At 39.9% G+C, this 16,991-nt stretch overlaps 1 protein-coding gene across 1 annotated transcript in view; it reads right to left on the bottom strand.

Annotated features, from left to right (window-relative positions):
- Positions 1-238: 238 nt before the first annotated feature.
- LOC149069101 (MARVEL domain-containing protein 1-like) overlaps positions 239-16,991 on the bottom strand; it is a 31,652-nt gene continuing 14,899 nt past the window's right edge. Inside the window, exons 2-4 of the mRNA XM_089251016.1 lie at positions 3,482-3,643; positions 3,198-3,332; positions 239-849 (exon numbers count right to left, since the gene is read on the bottom strand). Coding sequence (XP_089107142.1) covers positions 733-849; positions 3,198-3,332; positions 3,482-3,643 — 414 coding nt within the window. The 3' untranslated portion in view covers positions 239-732. The remainder of the gene's footprint in view (positions 850-3,197; positions 3,333-3,481; positions 3,644-16,991) is intronic.

Genomic DNA, 16,991 nt, shown 5'->3' with positions numbered 1-16,991 from the left:
TAAAATCACCAACTACAGTCGACGCTCGTTATAGAGACCCTCATCGTTCCATCGAAAACAGACATTGGGTGATCGAAAGGTAAACATATTGGAAAGCATTTGGGAATTATCCTACCGGTCGTTGCAATGGAATGATTGTTATAACGGGCGTCAACTGTATTTCGGTTTGTAACTGGAAAATTCCGTTAGTCTCTCTGGGGCGGGTGTTTCTGTAATAATAAATGAATCGATCTTCAAGTACGATGTTAGAAAATAAAAGTTTATTCCACGGAAAATCAAAATAACTTTACAAATAGTAATAATAAGTAGAGCTTTTTTTCCTCAAGAATCCTGAAAACATTTATACAAAAAAAAAAACACTTATTCCATTGAAGAAGCCACACCTTCAACGAGACGGACATTAAAATTTTGGATGCGGACAACAAGCAGGAGCACGCCTCCCTTCATCTGAATGCGCACAGAGAGATTTCTGCGCATTTTGTTTTCCTGGGATTACAAACAACAACGTTGATTAAATTGTGAATTAATTAGTGATATTCTCCAAATATATAACTCTCTTATGACTCTCAACGCGGTCTGATTGGTTGTCACAGCCATAGCAGTCATTATACGTGATCCTGTGATTCCCCATTTTCGGGATTATGAAGGAAGAATATGACTATATGATGGTCCACCAGACCTTCCTCTTTGTCCATATCTCACATGAGGGAATTTACTCAAGTGAGCTCTAGATTATGCATTGCCGTTCACACCTGAAGTGGCGGTAGCAATGGTTTTAGAACTTTTCCATTCCACAAATAAGAAGAATGCTCCGGCACCGTACAGAAGAGTATTGATGAGGCCGAACACCTAAGTTTAAAGAAAAAAGTTGTAGTTAGTTGAATGATGCAACTTGGAGTAATCTAAATCTATACGTGTATGGAAGAGTAGATGACTTTGCCTAATAATAATAGAGTATACGTGTATGATAAGTTCGAAAACAGGTGTCTTCAACCTGGTGCACAATGAAGCACCCAAGACAGCGCTATGCTTCTTCCCAGGGCCGCAACTGGGGGGGGGGGAGCAGGCAGGTTTCGTGCATCGGGCGCTAGACCAGAGGGGGCTCCAAAATGCGCACTTGCCCCGGGTGACCTAGTTGCAGCCCTGCTTCTGCCTGAAATCTTGCTCACCTTGTCTTGATCGACTCCGCAAAATGGATTACCTTATTTTAACGTGTATAAAGCAGTGGTGCGCAAACGTTTTAGAGGGCGACCCCCTTTTGACCAAAACAAAAATTTATCGGCGACCCCTGCATAATCTGACCATATGTCCCAGTTTTCCGGGACATACCGATTTTTCGCTAGTAAATGTGCCGTCCCGAAAGCACTTTTCGAAACGGTTGTTTCGATTTTAATTAGGCGATATTGTGACTTCCAAAGAGATATTCATTTTTCCTTTTAATATCATATAAATACTTACTTTGTTTTTTGATGTAGGCCTACTTGGTGTCTCTTATGCAAGATGGAAGTGTAGCGAAGTCCTTGATCTTCGTATACAGGGTGATTAAGAAAGAATCATCCGATTTCCAAAATCGATCACTTGAAATCGAATCATTAATAAAAATTGTTCATAAAACGTCGAAACTAAAAAAGTGAATATACGGGGGGATGTTTCGACGTTATATGAACAATTTTTATTAATGGTCGATTTCAAGTGATCGATTTTGAAATCGGATGATTCTTTCTTAACATGGGTAAAGTAAACATTCAAACTCCATTTTACCCACGTTTTTTTTTTTTTTTTTTGCAAAGACATTGCACATTCGTGATTCTGGAACGGTGGAGCCGATATATTGATTATTGTGCATGTAGAATTTGATAAAATCACATTGTATGATGATACATGGTAATCAGCTCAGATGAATAAAGGCATTCTTTAGTTTTGAACATATTTTCAAATACAAATGAATTTCTTATTTGGAAGTTTTCATTTTGGAGAATCTCTCGTGATTTCTCTGGTTTGCGCACCACTTATATAAGGAGCCCCCTTTTTGTCAAAAATTGGATCTTAAAAATAGGAGGGGTTTCTTATACATGGATAGTATTATAGATATATCTTTTCAACTTTTTTCCCCTCCAAATTTTTAGCTCAAAAAATCAGGGGGGGGGGGGTTCCTTATACACATTAAAATGCGGTAATTTTGGGAAGCCGGAAAAAAAAATTCACCAACACCAATTCATCAACAAAGAATTTACACTATACTGGATTAGGCACATGTAATTTTTTTGAAATTCACAGACGATAATTACATAGAAATAGAATTCTTTGTCAGGATATTTGACAAAGTAATAATAATCTCCCGTTAGGATAATTAATTAAAAAAACAGAGAAATAAAAAAAAGAGGGAATTCATTGTCGGGATGATTCATCGACAGTAAATTGCCGACAATAGTCCACAGACAAACTGTTCAAAACAGTTTTGTCGCAGCTAATGCATCGAAAAAAAAGAATCACCGACAGCAATTGAACGTAATGAATTCACTAACAGCAATTGAACGTAATGAATTCACTAACAGCAATTCATCAACGGAAATTTACCGGTAACAGCTCATCACCGATGCATTCAATGCAAAATTTACCGATAATAGCTTGCCAAATCCATCGGAAAGAAAATTCACTAATGTCGAGTACTTCGACAACTGTTCACCATCCGGGCATTTCATCGCTTAGTATTATGTATGTGTGGGTGATCACTGATTCTTATTATATGAATTTTCTGGAATATTATTATTGAAATAATTTGTATTTACATTTTATTTTTTTTTTCATTCACGATTGAACAATCGAAAGAAAAGCAAACGAACAGTTGTCGGTGAATTTACTGGAAACGGAACTAGAGCATACGCGAGAGCATGGGCGGAGATACGGGGGGTGGGTGAGGAGGCATTCCCCCCAGCGTCAAAGGTGGAGTCCACTAATCTAATGTATATATGTATATATGAATTGACATCATCATCATCATCGTGCCCCCCCCCCCCCAGACTTCCAAGTCTATCTCCGCCTATGTGCAAGACTTGCCGTATATCGCTACCAATTTCAGCGATGCTCGGTAGAAACGGTACAACGAAATGAGCCCATTGCGGGTAAACTTCAAAATGTTTTGTCAAAAAAATCATTTGTTGGTTGGTTCGGAATTAGAATATGCCGCCAATCCTTACCCCAGCAGCGATGTACGGCGAGTAGTATCCATGGTAACTGAGAGCGTAGTGGTAGTCACGCCTGCTAGTCATCGAAAGCATGATGATTGAGGCCAGAAGGTATAGCACCGCTCCACTTCCAGTTGCCAAAAGCTCCTGAAACACACCAAGTCGAGTAAACACCGAGTAAGAAAACACAGTTATTGCATCACGGATATGTACTTATTATTCCGCAGGTATCGAAACGAAAATTTTATCTTTAAAAGTATATGAGTACGGAGTGTTTATGCAAAACCGAAACGTACCATGAGAAGCCAAGGCAATTTGCTGAGCAACTTCTTGAGGCAGAAGTAGATGAAACAAAGCAGGAGAGTGACGATGAAGAACAGGGCGACGACGAACATGAAGAACCGGGCATAGTCCGTGATGGCCTTAGTACCGCAGCCCATGCATATTATAGCCACAAGCTGTAAAAAAATATACATAGTATGTTTACATTGAACAAAATAATTTCTTCATGCATTTTTAACTGAGAAAGTAAAAACTAGCTCTCTGCAACATCACAAAAATATACTAACGGATGCAGTGGAAAATTATATAGGGTGCATAGCTCTAACACCTTGCACCAGAAATTATTGGTGAACCGTTTGTCCAAGAGGCATACTTCCAATTAGAGAAAAAGGATCCAGGTAATGCGAAGATTTCCGATACTCCACTCATATTACAAGGGATTGTATAGTTTATTGAAATTGTTGTATAGTTATTGTTGCCCTGTCTCTCCTGGGGAAGGTGGGGTTCACGTTTCCAAGTGCAGTATTGGCTGAAATATTTGAATTTAAAAAATTGGAGAACAGTTGGGGAAAAAACATGAATTGGGGGAGGGGCATTTTCCGTTAGTTTATGCTGGTTTTTTTTTTTTTTTTACCAACTTTTCTCTGATTTTGGAATTCAAATATTTCAGCGAATACTGCACTTGGAAATGTGAAATTTCTTTTTGTGTTGACCTTTGGAAAGACAGGGTATTAAATTTCTAATCGGTTTTTTGAGCACAGGGTATCGTTTATGTTTATGTATATTAATCGTATATATTTTAATAACTATACAACCCCTTGCAATATGAATGGGAAATATTCGGTCCACACGTTACCTGGATACGTTTTATAAATGAAAGCGCGCTTCTATGTTCACTAATGGTTCATCACTAATTTGCGGTGCAAGGTATTATCTATGCACCCTGCATATGAGAATTGATTTCTGATTTTTGTTTGTTTGTCCAAAACTAAGATTTTGTTATCGGTAATTACATACTCTGTTTCACCCTAAAAGACACTTCTTACAGAATTCTGAATTGGAAGGGGGCAGAGTCTCGAGCACTTTCCCAATTACGGCTAAAATGGTCATGAAAAGCTCATAAAAATTCGAAAATTTCATTAAAAAGTCTCTCAACAGAGAGCAATCGGCCCTGTAAAATTTAAAAAAAATTCATGCATAATAAATACAACGGTCAAAATAACCTGCCGAGTTGTTTGGTTCCGAATTTGGAAGACAGATGGCAGCACTCCCTTCAACATATATTAGCATTCCAAAAAAACCCCTAACTTAATGTTAGGTACGCAACTCGAGATGCATTCTGACATCCACCAATTCGTTAGAAGTGCCTCAGAAGGATATTTACGAGAATAGACTTGGATACGTCACATCACGTGAAATCGTATGATTCTGTATTAACTTTTAGGTAAAGCGGTCTTAGGGGAGGGGGAACCAATGACTTCTCATCAAGTCTTCCTTGTTTGGCGTCGAGAGCTTTTTTTTTTGACGATTGGTACAGCCGGAGCAGTACGATAATTAGGACACGGCCCGAACGACTTGGCGACAAGGAACTGATCTGCGTCAAGACTATGCACTATTACTGTACCACACATGCGCCTCGTCCATATTCCTCTGCGGAACTTTAAACGAATTGGTGCATGTTGGAATGTGTGTGTATGTGTAGTGAACCTGACGTGAAGTTTGTTTTTGTGTAATGCTTGTTATGCGTAGTGCTTCCGTCTGCCATAACATTTTCTAACTATGAGTGAAGTGCAATGATTGAATAATTGTATTGTTGTAGGCCTGTTGCTCAAGACTGCGCCTAACAAGTATGGAAAATTCTTCCATACTTGGAAGTTTCTTCTCACAACAAAATAGATGATTATATCCATAGGGTGTTCCGAAGTCCAGTATAGCTGTTGGAGAACTATGCAGATTATCCTTTTGATAACCATAGCTCCTTATACAAATAATTATTGTACAAATCCGTGGACCCCACATCCGGCAGCAGCCCCAACCCAGGCAAGGGTCTATGGTGGACCTCTCCTTCCCATGCCTGACTTTTCACCGACCTCTCTATAGTGAATTTATAGTGTGAAAAAGAAATGAGAATCGTCTCTGGCCTCACAGGCTGGAGCCCTGTTAGCCCTACCGTCGGGAGGGGATGTATAAATCAAGCGAAAACTTCAGCTCTTTTAAAGTATACATTTTACGTAACTTGCCGCAACGTGACGTTTTGGTGAAGTTAGGCGATGGCTCCGGGGGGGGGGTGGGTGGGCGAGACATCTACTTTGAGAGCCACTGTTGTCTGTTATTTTAGCCGTATCTGGGGTATATTTATGAACATCTCTGAAGACCTTTTATCCCTGTCTATTTATGTTACATATCGGAACATTTCTTACGCAACCGAATGATCGCATTCGCATCATGATGATCCGTTTAACCTTGAAAGAGAAGAAAAAAGCATGAATCTCACCTGAAGTTTGAAAAGAAACGACGGGAAAAAAAAACCCCACAATTCTTGCGTTTACGAGATTTTTTTTTCCGCCAAATATTGTTTTCATCGTGTTGTTTGGATCTAGAAATATGTCGTGCGTTGAGAACTTTTAGCACTGAAGCTGGTTTCCGCTGATATCCCAGAAACACGCAAATCTCCGCACATGATGGCATTTCGGAGGTCGGATAGGATAGATGGGAATAATAATAAACGTGTGTGTGTGTGCGTGTACGTGCGCATAAAGACGCTCGTCATGAAGAATTTCATGGACTATTATGCTCTATACCAGCCATGATACTGGCATAGCACAGCATCGGGAAAAAAATGACAGAAACTATAGAGACTATAGGTACGTTCATGAAAAAGAAAATTAGCTTCAGCTGATCATTTAGGAATGTTAGAAAATGTAGATCAAGAGCGTCACCAACCTATGGTAAGCGTAACCTGGGAAGAGAATATCGAAAAACAAGTAAACGAATAAAAATGCAAACGTCAGATACGATGAACCTATAGGTAAGCAAGTCACATACGCATTTTGAAGGGGTAACATAAGAAACATACGTTTTCAAAGTGCCCACAAGTCACGTACGTATTTCTGAGAAGAAAGTCCTACTGAAAATACGCATTTCTAGCGAGTACGGGAGTCGCATGCGCATGCTTAACACTTTAAGCGGTTTTTAAAATTTTCCTATCTGCATTATAACGACCACATTTGAAATGGTTTAAACCTTCCCAAATTGCCACCTATTTTCAAGAATTTGTTTCTTCGATTGCGAGCTGATAACTACTTCGCACCCCCCCCCTCCCCCACCCAGTAAGGAAATTTTCCACCCATTGCTTTTATTTCTCTCACTACGATACATCAAAAACACCTCAAATGACGTGTGTGACTTTCTTGGAAGAGAAATACTTATTTTTTTTGGAAAAAATCTTTTTGTATTATTGCGTATACATTTCTTTGGAGTGCTGAAAGCAAGGGGGTAAAACACATGCAGTCTTTTTTTTCCCGCTCGTTCTCTTATCTTAAAGAGACTCTTTGAACAAGAGCTGATTTCGCGCACTGGCAGTTGATTGATTGGGGGAGGAAGAATGGAAAACAAGTTTTACTGTAAAAACAACTTTAATGCGTTCTTAGAAACCGAGATTTCTTTTTGGCTGAAATAAAGCAGATCAAGTTAGACGAGATATCTCGGGATTGCCGCTTAAAGGGTTAAGGTGGTTACGCGAGGCATACGAGCATTTCTTTGAGGTACTCGAAGCATGGAATGCTGTTGGAAACCATTGCAGAAAAAAAGAGAGTCGGTCTGTTGGAGCCCCAAAGACCCGGATTTTTCGGTGACCCCCCTTCCCCCCTTTCCGAGCAGATTTTTCATGCCTCCACCTCGTTTTGTTCATTTCTAGTGCAAAAAAAGGGATAAGAATCGTTCCAGCTAGAACTCTGTCTCCCCCCCCCCCCAGGGGGGGGGGGTTGTGCCATGGGTCGGGTACCTGACGTAATCGGCTGATAAGCCTAGTGTAAAAAGGCAGCGCCATGTCACCAAAATTGATTAAATTTTAATGCATCACGTTGTACTCGACACAAATAAAAATCAAATGGTTTCCACTCATAAGTTGTGTTAAGGGCAATTCCAACAATACTTTGCTCACGAGAATGCGTCTCCGCGTTTGGGTACCAGAACAGTTTCACTGTATGGTCACGAAAAGGTCTTATTTTAAATGCGTACAAAATCCTCTGACATGTACTGAATTAAGATTCAGTACATGTCAGAGGTTTCAGAAAAAGATATCCACATTTATAGATATTGTCCAGAGAAAGCCCAATGGAATCCCACAAAATATCTTCGAGAGTTTGGGTACCAGAGCAGGGACGTAGCCAGAAATTTCGTTCGGGGGGGGACCACTTTCATTTCGGGGGGGAGGGACCAAAGTGATAGAACAATAAATTTGACCATCTTTTTCCCTTTTTCGGTCATTTTCTCGCAATTCGGGGATGGGGGCGCCGCTACGCCCTTATACCAGGGCGATTGACAGTCATCGTGTACTGTAGCAAAAATATACAGTGCTGATAGAAGTTAGTGGTATCTACGGACAACAAATACCGTCAAGAAAAATCTTCGCGTTCGTTTTGGTACCATGCTAGCCGTTTTGCACCGCAAACGCGATGTAAAGGACATATTCACACTCAAACTTGTGACCGTGTCGATGACACAGCCCATCCGATTTTATACCAGGGGTGCAAAACCTTTTCAATTCTGTTGACCTACAATTCAGACCTTTTCAAACTGTTCAATTCTGCGGGCATATAAAAAGGTCACTTTTTATATGCATATAAAATAGTCATATACCGCACGTATTTTACGGGATATTCCCGTTTAATTTTGACTGTCTAATCTTTTTTCTATGAAAAATGTCCCGTTTTTTTCCCGTATTTTCAAAGAGGCTTAATTGAATTTTTGAAATCAAGAATTAAGATTATTTTCATGGCTTATAAATTGTATTATGATAATGAATACTCTAATATCACAATCGATCATAGTCACACAAATAATATTCATATCATATTTGACTAACAAATCCTTTTTTTTTTTGGCAAAACACATTTTGACATGCAGTACCCCATAATATTCCGTGATTAGCGACTTTTCAGCAATTTCGGCGGTGTTCGGCAACTTTACTTGCCTCTGATTCATTTTTCGGTGTGATATCCTGCATTTTTAGGAAAGAAATATAATCAGCTTAGGTATTTATCGTGTTTTAGGTCTTGCTATTTTCCTAAAGGAAAATTTTTCGCGGGCAGGATGAAACCCCTTTGCGGGCAACATTTGGCCTGTGGGACAGAGGTTGTGCACCTTTTATTTCTACCGTATCCCATGACGCTTGTTTAGGTAATATGGATGAGAAGAGAAAGACCAAGAGCTGTGACACCAGGGAAAACGCACGCCGCCTCTGCACTGAAGATCGCAATGCTTCGTGGGCGATGACATCCTATGTAAAACGAGGCAATGATCGATGTAGAAAAAAAAAAAGAAAAAAGAAATAAATAATAATCCGCGTGGTTTTTTCGGTATTTTCATTTCGATATTACGCCATCTATCATACCATCGTTTTCGAGTGGGTGATATACAGCCAGACTGGAACTAATCTTTGTAGCTGCCACCAACACTATTCCGACCAGTAATATTAGAAAGTAATAGTATGCGTGAGAGAGAAAGAGCAACGTCTTCTCTCCACGGCATTAATTCCACACAGGTCGGTCGAGCTATAATATATTATTCCTCCATCTCGCAAAATCTTTTCCGGTCGGCTTGTCCCGAGTCAGGCCCGAACAACAGAGGAAAAATTTCATTTCTTGTCATAATAATCATCATCGTAGTGTGCAGAGGTAAAAACAAGCGCATTGATATCTTCAAGAGAAATCTCGGGTGACTTTTCCTACACGGATTAATAACACGAATTGCACGCTAACATCTCACGCGAGTGACTGAAAAGTAGGATTTTGTATAACTCACGTGATATTCGAACTTCGAACGTGTATATCGAATTGAGAAAGCTTTCATTTATCCGCTACTGACACAAAAAACTAGCAGTTGGTTTGAACTCTCATTGGTTTCATCTTCTGAAGGATACAGATTTTCTTCTGTGGAAATCAAAAGTTAAAGCATTGGGCTCATTTATATCCTTTGAATCCATGATCAGAGCAGAACATGTCTTGAAAGCATCTTCTGGGGCGAGAAGTCCTCACCGTTCAAGGAACCCACACAAAGTCCAATCCTTGGCCTCTCGTGGATCTGGGGAAACTCACCCCCACTTTACTGAGAAACAAACTATTCTGCACTACGTGGAATTGATATCCTTCCTTTCAATAGATGAAAGAGTAAATGGCTGCCTTTTCCAAAGGGGAAAAACCAAATAATTCGGGTCCCATGCGTCTAGAGCAGGATCTCTTAACCAAGACATGGAACCGGAGTACTTGAGCCAGGCGCGGATTCACAGTGGGGCAATAGCCTGTCTCAAGAGACAAATAAAATTGAAAAAATTGGTTTGCGACCATGAAACAGGAGACGATCCAACGAATCTCCACAATTAATTCATCCCTCCCGACATACTGCCCTGGATTCACGTCTGCTTTAGGGGGTCCTTGAGGAGGTTTCGAGGCTGACTCGCAACCCCCCCCCCCTCCCATAGAAAAATGATATGGGAACGAGGAAAGTGATATTCATACCACTGCTCTCTGCAATGTCCAAAGCAATTCCCTGTTCTTCTAATTGAGTGTCTCCTGCAGACACCATGTCTTCTTCCTCACGGAGAATAATTAGGAATCAGAGTTGAGGGAATATCTTTTCTTTAATGCTGAATCCCTGAAGACGTATTATATTTTTTTGAATTTCATCAAACAGGTAAAACAAAATTTCCGTGATGGACAAGAATCAGGGAATGGTAGGTAGAAAACACACTCAAGACATTGTGATTTGGAAAGACCATAGATAATTGTAAAACATCATAGCGTGAAATCTCCATTGCTATACAGAAAAGTGAGTAAAACCGGTATGGAACAAAATCTTCCCTTTGAATATAAAACGAAACACATGGTGATTTTTTGGGGACATTATTACCCACGAAAACGAACAAAATTGACTAATTTTGGGTCCAAAGGAGATTCAGTTTTTTTACATTTCAGAACTTTTAGAGTGGCCTATGTGTATACAGTACTAACATTTGTTGCAGTTTTTAACTGTTTCATAATCAATGACTCCAGTTCTGACTGTACCTAATTGCGCGTATGTTTTCATCACGTCTTTTGAAATGCAGGGCTAACTATTACGCGTGGGAATTATGACCTGGCGGTTGATCCCGAGTGGGCGACGCTTTTGGAACACTGGTTAGGCATACATACATACACACACATATGGGAATAATGATAATAATAACAATAATAGTGAAAAGTAAAAAAAAAAAAAGCATAATATGACGTTATTGCTAGACATTGTGTCGAGAATCTCATTGAAGAGGAAGAAAACAAAGATGGTGGGTGTTTATCGATTGAGATGATGTGGTTTCCAGTTCTATTTTTCAAAGGAGAAACCTCTCCTACAACTACTGCTACCGAGTCTCATACTTATATGGCATTGGAAATAGAATGGCTTTTGTGCAGCCCAAGTAACAGTCTGAAAACCTACACGTTAAACTTCGGATTTGATAGGTTTTTAATCTCCAGTCTGGTAAACTGAACCTGACGTTTCACTTTTCACTCTCTTGAATAGATTTTGAGAATTATAATTGTTGATTGCGTGGGTTTTCACAGTCAGGGGTTCAAGCAAAATCTGCTCGATCACTTCCCTGACTTTTTTCAGACCAAAATCCAAAAATTCCCTTGACTTTTCCCTCGACAAAAACTAAACCATTCCCCCGACCTTTTCTGACCAAAAGTAAAAAATTTCCCTGAACAAATGTAGAGAATTTCCATGACTTTTCCAGACCTGAGCTTCTAAACGAAGAAATATAATTGAAAATCGTAACTTCCCAAATGTTTTTCGAAATTTAGTTTTCTACTTTTATAGAATTTTCCCATGACTTTTACAGAATTTTCCCATGACTTTTACAGAATTTTCCCATGACTTTTACAGAATTTTCCCATGACTTTTACAGAATTTTCCCCTGACTTTTATCGAATGTTTTCGTATTGTCCTTACTTTTGCTAAATATTTTACAGTTTTTCATTTTCCCGTGACTTTCCAGGTCGCCAAGACCCCAAGTGGTTTGAGTTGATCACTTATTTTGATATAATCATAACCCTTCAATATGTGTAGTCTTGACGTAGAGCTTCCGGGAACCACAGGATTTATGTGGCTTGTCAATATACCAATGTCGCGGACCAATCTTAAGTACTTATTCCAGGATAATATCGCCCTCTCTTTAAAAAATTTGATGCTTGTCTGAATGCTTGCGATGACTTATTGCAATTAACACAAGAAGTACATTGTAAGGCAGCGTCTTATTATATTCCAGCCTTCACCTTGTCACCAGTGCTTCACCTTGACTAAAAACTCCTGGAAAACCCAGGCTGGCTCCTTCACCGTATATGTATGAAGTGCGACGTCAGTATTATCGCTACCGTCAATAACTGTTCCCCTATGCCGATTTTTTTTAACGATCAGATGTCACTTTGAACAAAATACTGATTTTGCCGCTCTATCATGACAGACGACGATTCTGCTCGGTATATTGTAGGCGCCTCTTCTCTCGACACTTTATTTGCCTACTATCTGTGACGTCAAACCTGTTTAAGAGATCTTTTGTTGTTTCTACTCAGGGTATTACCTGTATGACCCAAAAATTCAAATCAAATCAATTACTTCACACAATCAACTTCACAACAGCATTGATTGTCGAACCCTTTCAAAAATACCCGGCATTTCGCAGAAGTTTGCAGCTGCGACGAGGTCGGTGTCAGCCAACGGCCTACTCTCGAAACTTGACGGGTACACGTAATGTTCTCGTGTAATAAAAGTATCGCTAAATAAACAGTTTTTCCACCCATTATTGGCTTGTCATTTCTGCATCTTCGTTTATCCTCCGTTGGGTTTTCCGGTCCTTTTTGATTCTGTTTTGTTTTTGTGCTTTCTCCCCCCTACCCTAAAAGTTTGTACGTTGACTTTTGAATCACCCTGTATATGTACAGTCGAATCCCGTTTTAACAAATACCGTTATAGCAAAAAATCTCGTTTTAACGAACGATTTTCTAATCCCCCAGATATGTTTACGTAGGAAGAATGCAAAAAGTAGGAATTCTTTTATAACGAAATTTCGACACAACGAAGTGATATCTCCGGTCTCTTGGAGTTCGTTATAACGGGATTCGACTGTATTACTGCATAAATTAAAAAAAAAAGGTAATATTTATATTTTTAGTTTAAAAACGAATGTTTAAGTCGAAATAGTGACTCGTCATTATTTTTGATGCCGCCCAGATGCAATAAAGCGGACAAACGAGAAACGATAAATACTTAGAATAGGAGGATATCGCCTTTTCCGTTTGCCGCGTATTTCCCATTTTTATATCCGCTTTCGTTTTATACGACGTTTATCAACGCATCTGTTCCGAAGAAGGAAAAGTGCGTTTAATGATTAAAAAGAAAAGACGTTTTTGACGTAATAAAGACTATATAATAAAGTTCCTGATAACACAACAAAACCCACAAAGCTATAAAAGAGGAAATGGAAGAGAAAGGAAAACCCTCCACCTTCGCGGGAAATGCAATAAAATGACATTATTTGCAATAATGAATATTTTTCTCATTTGGTATTCAATATCAATAAAACAAAAGGGGAATTTCTCGTTTTCGGTTTCATAAGGGGACGGTCAAATATTCAGCTATTTTTGACCCTCGCGCCCCCTTCCCTCCCTTGTGAGTAGAATTTCGTCAGCTCTGCTCCCTACCTCCTAACGAATATTGGGATCAGAGACGTACGCGGGGAAGAGGAGGGGCATGGGGGAGGGCTCGTGCCACACACACACAAATTTGCTGCAAAAAATATTAAAAAAATTAATTTCCGAAGAAAATACCTTTATATGTTATTATAATCAATTTTTCCGTTAATTTCAATGACATTTGAATGCTAAGAACTCAAAATCTCTTTTTTAAAAAGTTCATTGCGTCCCACCCTCTAAGTCATATATGCCAAACCCATTACCCGCGGACCAAATGTGGCCCTCGGGGATATCTGATGCGGCCCGCCACCTCAAACCTAATTTTGTAAAAATCAACTAAGTAGAATATTTATAGATCGCTCAAGTGTTCTGTGGCACAATTCCACAACCTTTAAGTGGCCCGTGGCACATTTTCCCCCAGATCATTTAAGTGGCCCGTGACACATTTTCCATATCATTTAAGTGGCCCGTGACACATTTTCCATATCATTTAAGTGGCCCGTGACACATTTTCCATATAATTTAAGTGACCCGCGAAACAGTTCTAGAATAATTAAGTGGTCCGTGGCATATTAGAGATCCCTTGAGTGAGTGACATGTGGCACGGTTTTAGAGCACTTTAGCGATCCCCAGAGCAGTTGCACATCACTCAAGTTACACGCGGCACATTCCCAGATAACTTAAGTGATCCTCGGCATAACTACGGATCACTTGAAGGATACATTTTTAGAGCACTTGAAGGATACATTTTTAGAGCACTTGAAGGATACATTTTTAGAGCACTTCAAGGATACGCGGAAAATTTAGAGGTCACTAAAGTGGCATATCGGGTAATCGATTTGTCCGGCTTGCCCACGGTCTAGGTCACTCTTTTGGTCATTCCCATTGTGCTCACTCGTGCTCCAGATCACTATTTTGGTTACTTACTGACCTGGTCCCTCGCTCTCTGGACAGATAAGGATGTATGGTTTTTAATGCCTGCGGACCACACAAATTTTGCCTCCCATTGCCAATTCTACACATTTCCTTTTGACCACTCATTCCTCAAATTTGCAGACCCTTCGGACTTACAGCCTTTTAACCAACCAAGCCCCCCCCGCCCTCTCAATACGCCACCGTACTTTTAGCCGGTCTCTTCCTCGAATCAAAACTAACAAGTTTGTCTCCGTCCTTAGTACACCCGGCGAATTTCAACGAAATGAAATTCACAGAAACGAAATTTCCGAGTAAGGAAAAAAAAAAAAAAAAAGGAAGAAAAATCCTAAGAAAAGTAAGCATATACATGGCGACTCGCTTCCTTAATACTGTATCATCATCAATAATAATAATGAAAACTGTCCATGCATTTATACATATCAAATGAACGCATCTCAATGCCTGGTTACCCCTCAAGGATAATGAGCGTCCCGAAGGCATAATTGACCTTAAAAAAAAACATAGTAGTAGTAGTTGTAGTAATAAATAATACAGTGAAGATAAAAAAGAACAAGAAAGATTTTTTCATATATAGGAAAAAAAGGTAGAACGAGGTGCCGCATTCCTCACTTTGGCGAATGGAAGGCAAAGGAAAATTACACATTCCTGTCTCCTCTATCCTTCATTACCTTCAAGAGGCCGTGAGATTTTGATTTTCAAGAACCGGAACCGGTTTATGTCCCGTGTGTTCCGTAATATCTGGTTAACTATGATAGAAACAAAAAGAACCGCTTTTCTTTTCGTAATATAAGAAAAGACCTCTCTTGTATTTTTCAATGTTTTCTTTACTAAGAATATAATGAATAGAGGAAGTTCTTTATCTTTTTTTTTTTTCAAGCCTGGTGCCATTCTCTGTCTGTCTGCACCTGTATATCTCGGGGGGAGGGGGGGGTGAATGAATGCACCTCACGGACTCGCTTAACGAGGATGTTCATGGAAAAATAACGGTTGAGTTTGTGTGTTTGTCAATATGTATGGGTGGGGTGTACGTGTTCGTTGGTTATTTGATGGTGTTATGGCCACTCTATCGTTTCCGCAAACAAAAGGTTGGGGGAGAGTATTGGCTGTGTTGCAGATGTAATCGGTGAGCTTGAGCATTGTGGCTGGTACGTATAGTCCCTTCAAGAACGGGAATGGTTAGATACGTCAAATAACTTTGAATGATTCTATGCTATTTTTTTTTTAAATATATATATTGGCAAAGCGACCTTAAGAAACGGTTTTTAGCAATAAATGTTGCACTAAAAGCAGATTTTTTTTTTTATCGTTTGGTGTTTTCCGTGCTATTCGGGCATTTAACGTTTTTCGTCTTCCACGCTATTCAGGACTTAACGTTTGGCGTCTTCCGCACCATTCAGGCATCTAAAGTTTGTTGTCTTCCGCGCTATCCATGCATTCGACGTTTGTCATCTTTCGAGCTATTCAGGCACTTAACGTTTGTCTCCCTTTTGAGCTATTCAGACATTTAACGTTTGTCCTCTTCCGTGCTATTCAGGTATTTAACGTTTGCAGGGGCGTAGCCAAAAATTTCGTTCGGGGGTGGGGGGACCACTTTAATTTCGGGGGGGGGGACCAAAGTGACAGAACAATGGATTTGGCCATCTTTTTCCCTTTTTTCGGTCATTTTCTCACATTTCGGGGGGGGGGGGGGCCAGACCCCCAAGTCCCCCCCCCCCCCTGGCTACGCCCTTGAACGTTTGTCTCCCTTTTGAGCTATTCAGACATTTAACGTTTGTACTCTTCCGTGCTATTCAGGGATTTAACTTTTGTCCTCCTCCGCGCTATTCACGCATTCTATAAAATTGGCTTCTGATGACGCGAAGGCAGAACGAAACTGAAAATCTGGCAATTCCGGATAATTGTACTGTTTCAACAATGATAAAGGTTCTTTTCCCTTGGGAGAGATGTTCCGACTAGTTGTTGGAGGAATACTATACTCCGAAAAGAAAATACGAAGCACTCCGGGACTTTTGTTCTTCAGACATTTGCTCGTTGTCTATTAAGAGGCTTGATGAATAGGAAAAAAAATTTGGCGCTAGGCGAATTTCATAGGTGTCAAGTATTCTTTTGCGCCAAGAAAAACGGTGCAAAAATATTGTATTTTTATTTTTCTAGGAATTAGGGACCCACTTCCATGCTAGTTGATACACCTAACACAATATTCGATCATTTTCTGTCCTCAGATTCCAATTCATTCATGATACACGGGGGAAAAAGTAGGTGCTATTGCCAATTTTTCAGTCACCCTAACGATCTGGTGCCTGCCTGGGATTTATCAAGCCCAGTCCTACTCCGTTCATTCATTCGTTTGGCCGATATACTGATTTTGGACACGGATCTCAAAACTATTGAGTGAATCGACTTTATCACCTTGAGGTATTGTAACCCGTTGATGATACGTGACGAGAAGAGGGCGGACCTATTACAGTGACCTATTATTTTAGGACCTGTTACCTCACATAACAAATACTCCCCGTTAACGGACACCTCCCGTTAACGTAAACTTTTCTAATCCCCGGTTCCGTGGAATAGGGATATAATGTATTTCACTTCCCGTTATCCCGTTAGCGAACAAATGTTTTGGTCCCATGGGTATCCGTTATCG

This window comes from Pholcus phalangioides, unplaced genomic scaffold, assembly GCF_987345545.1.
Source record: "Pholcus phalangioides strain wild (caught in Gottingen) unplaced genomic scaffold, Ppha-v1.0 ptg000024l_1, whole genome shotgun sequence".
Lineage (NCBI taxonomy): Eukaryota > Metazoa > Arthropoda > Arachnida > Araneae > Pholcidae > Pholcus > Pholcus phalangioides.
Note: the sequence above shows the minus strand (reverse complement) of the source record. Positions and strands in the feature narration are given on the sequence as shown.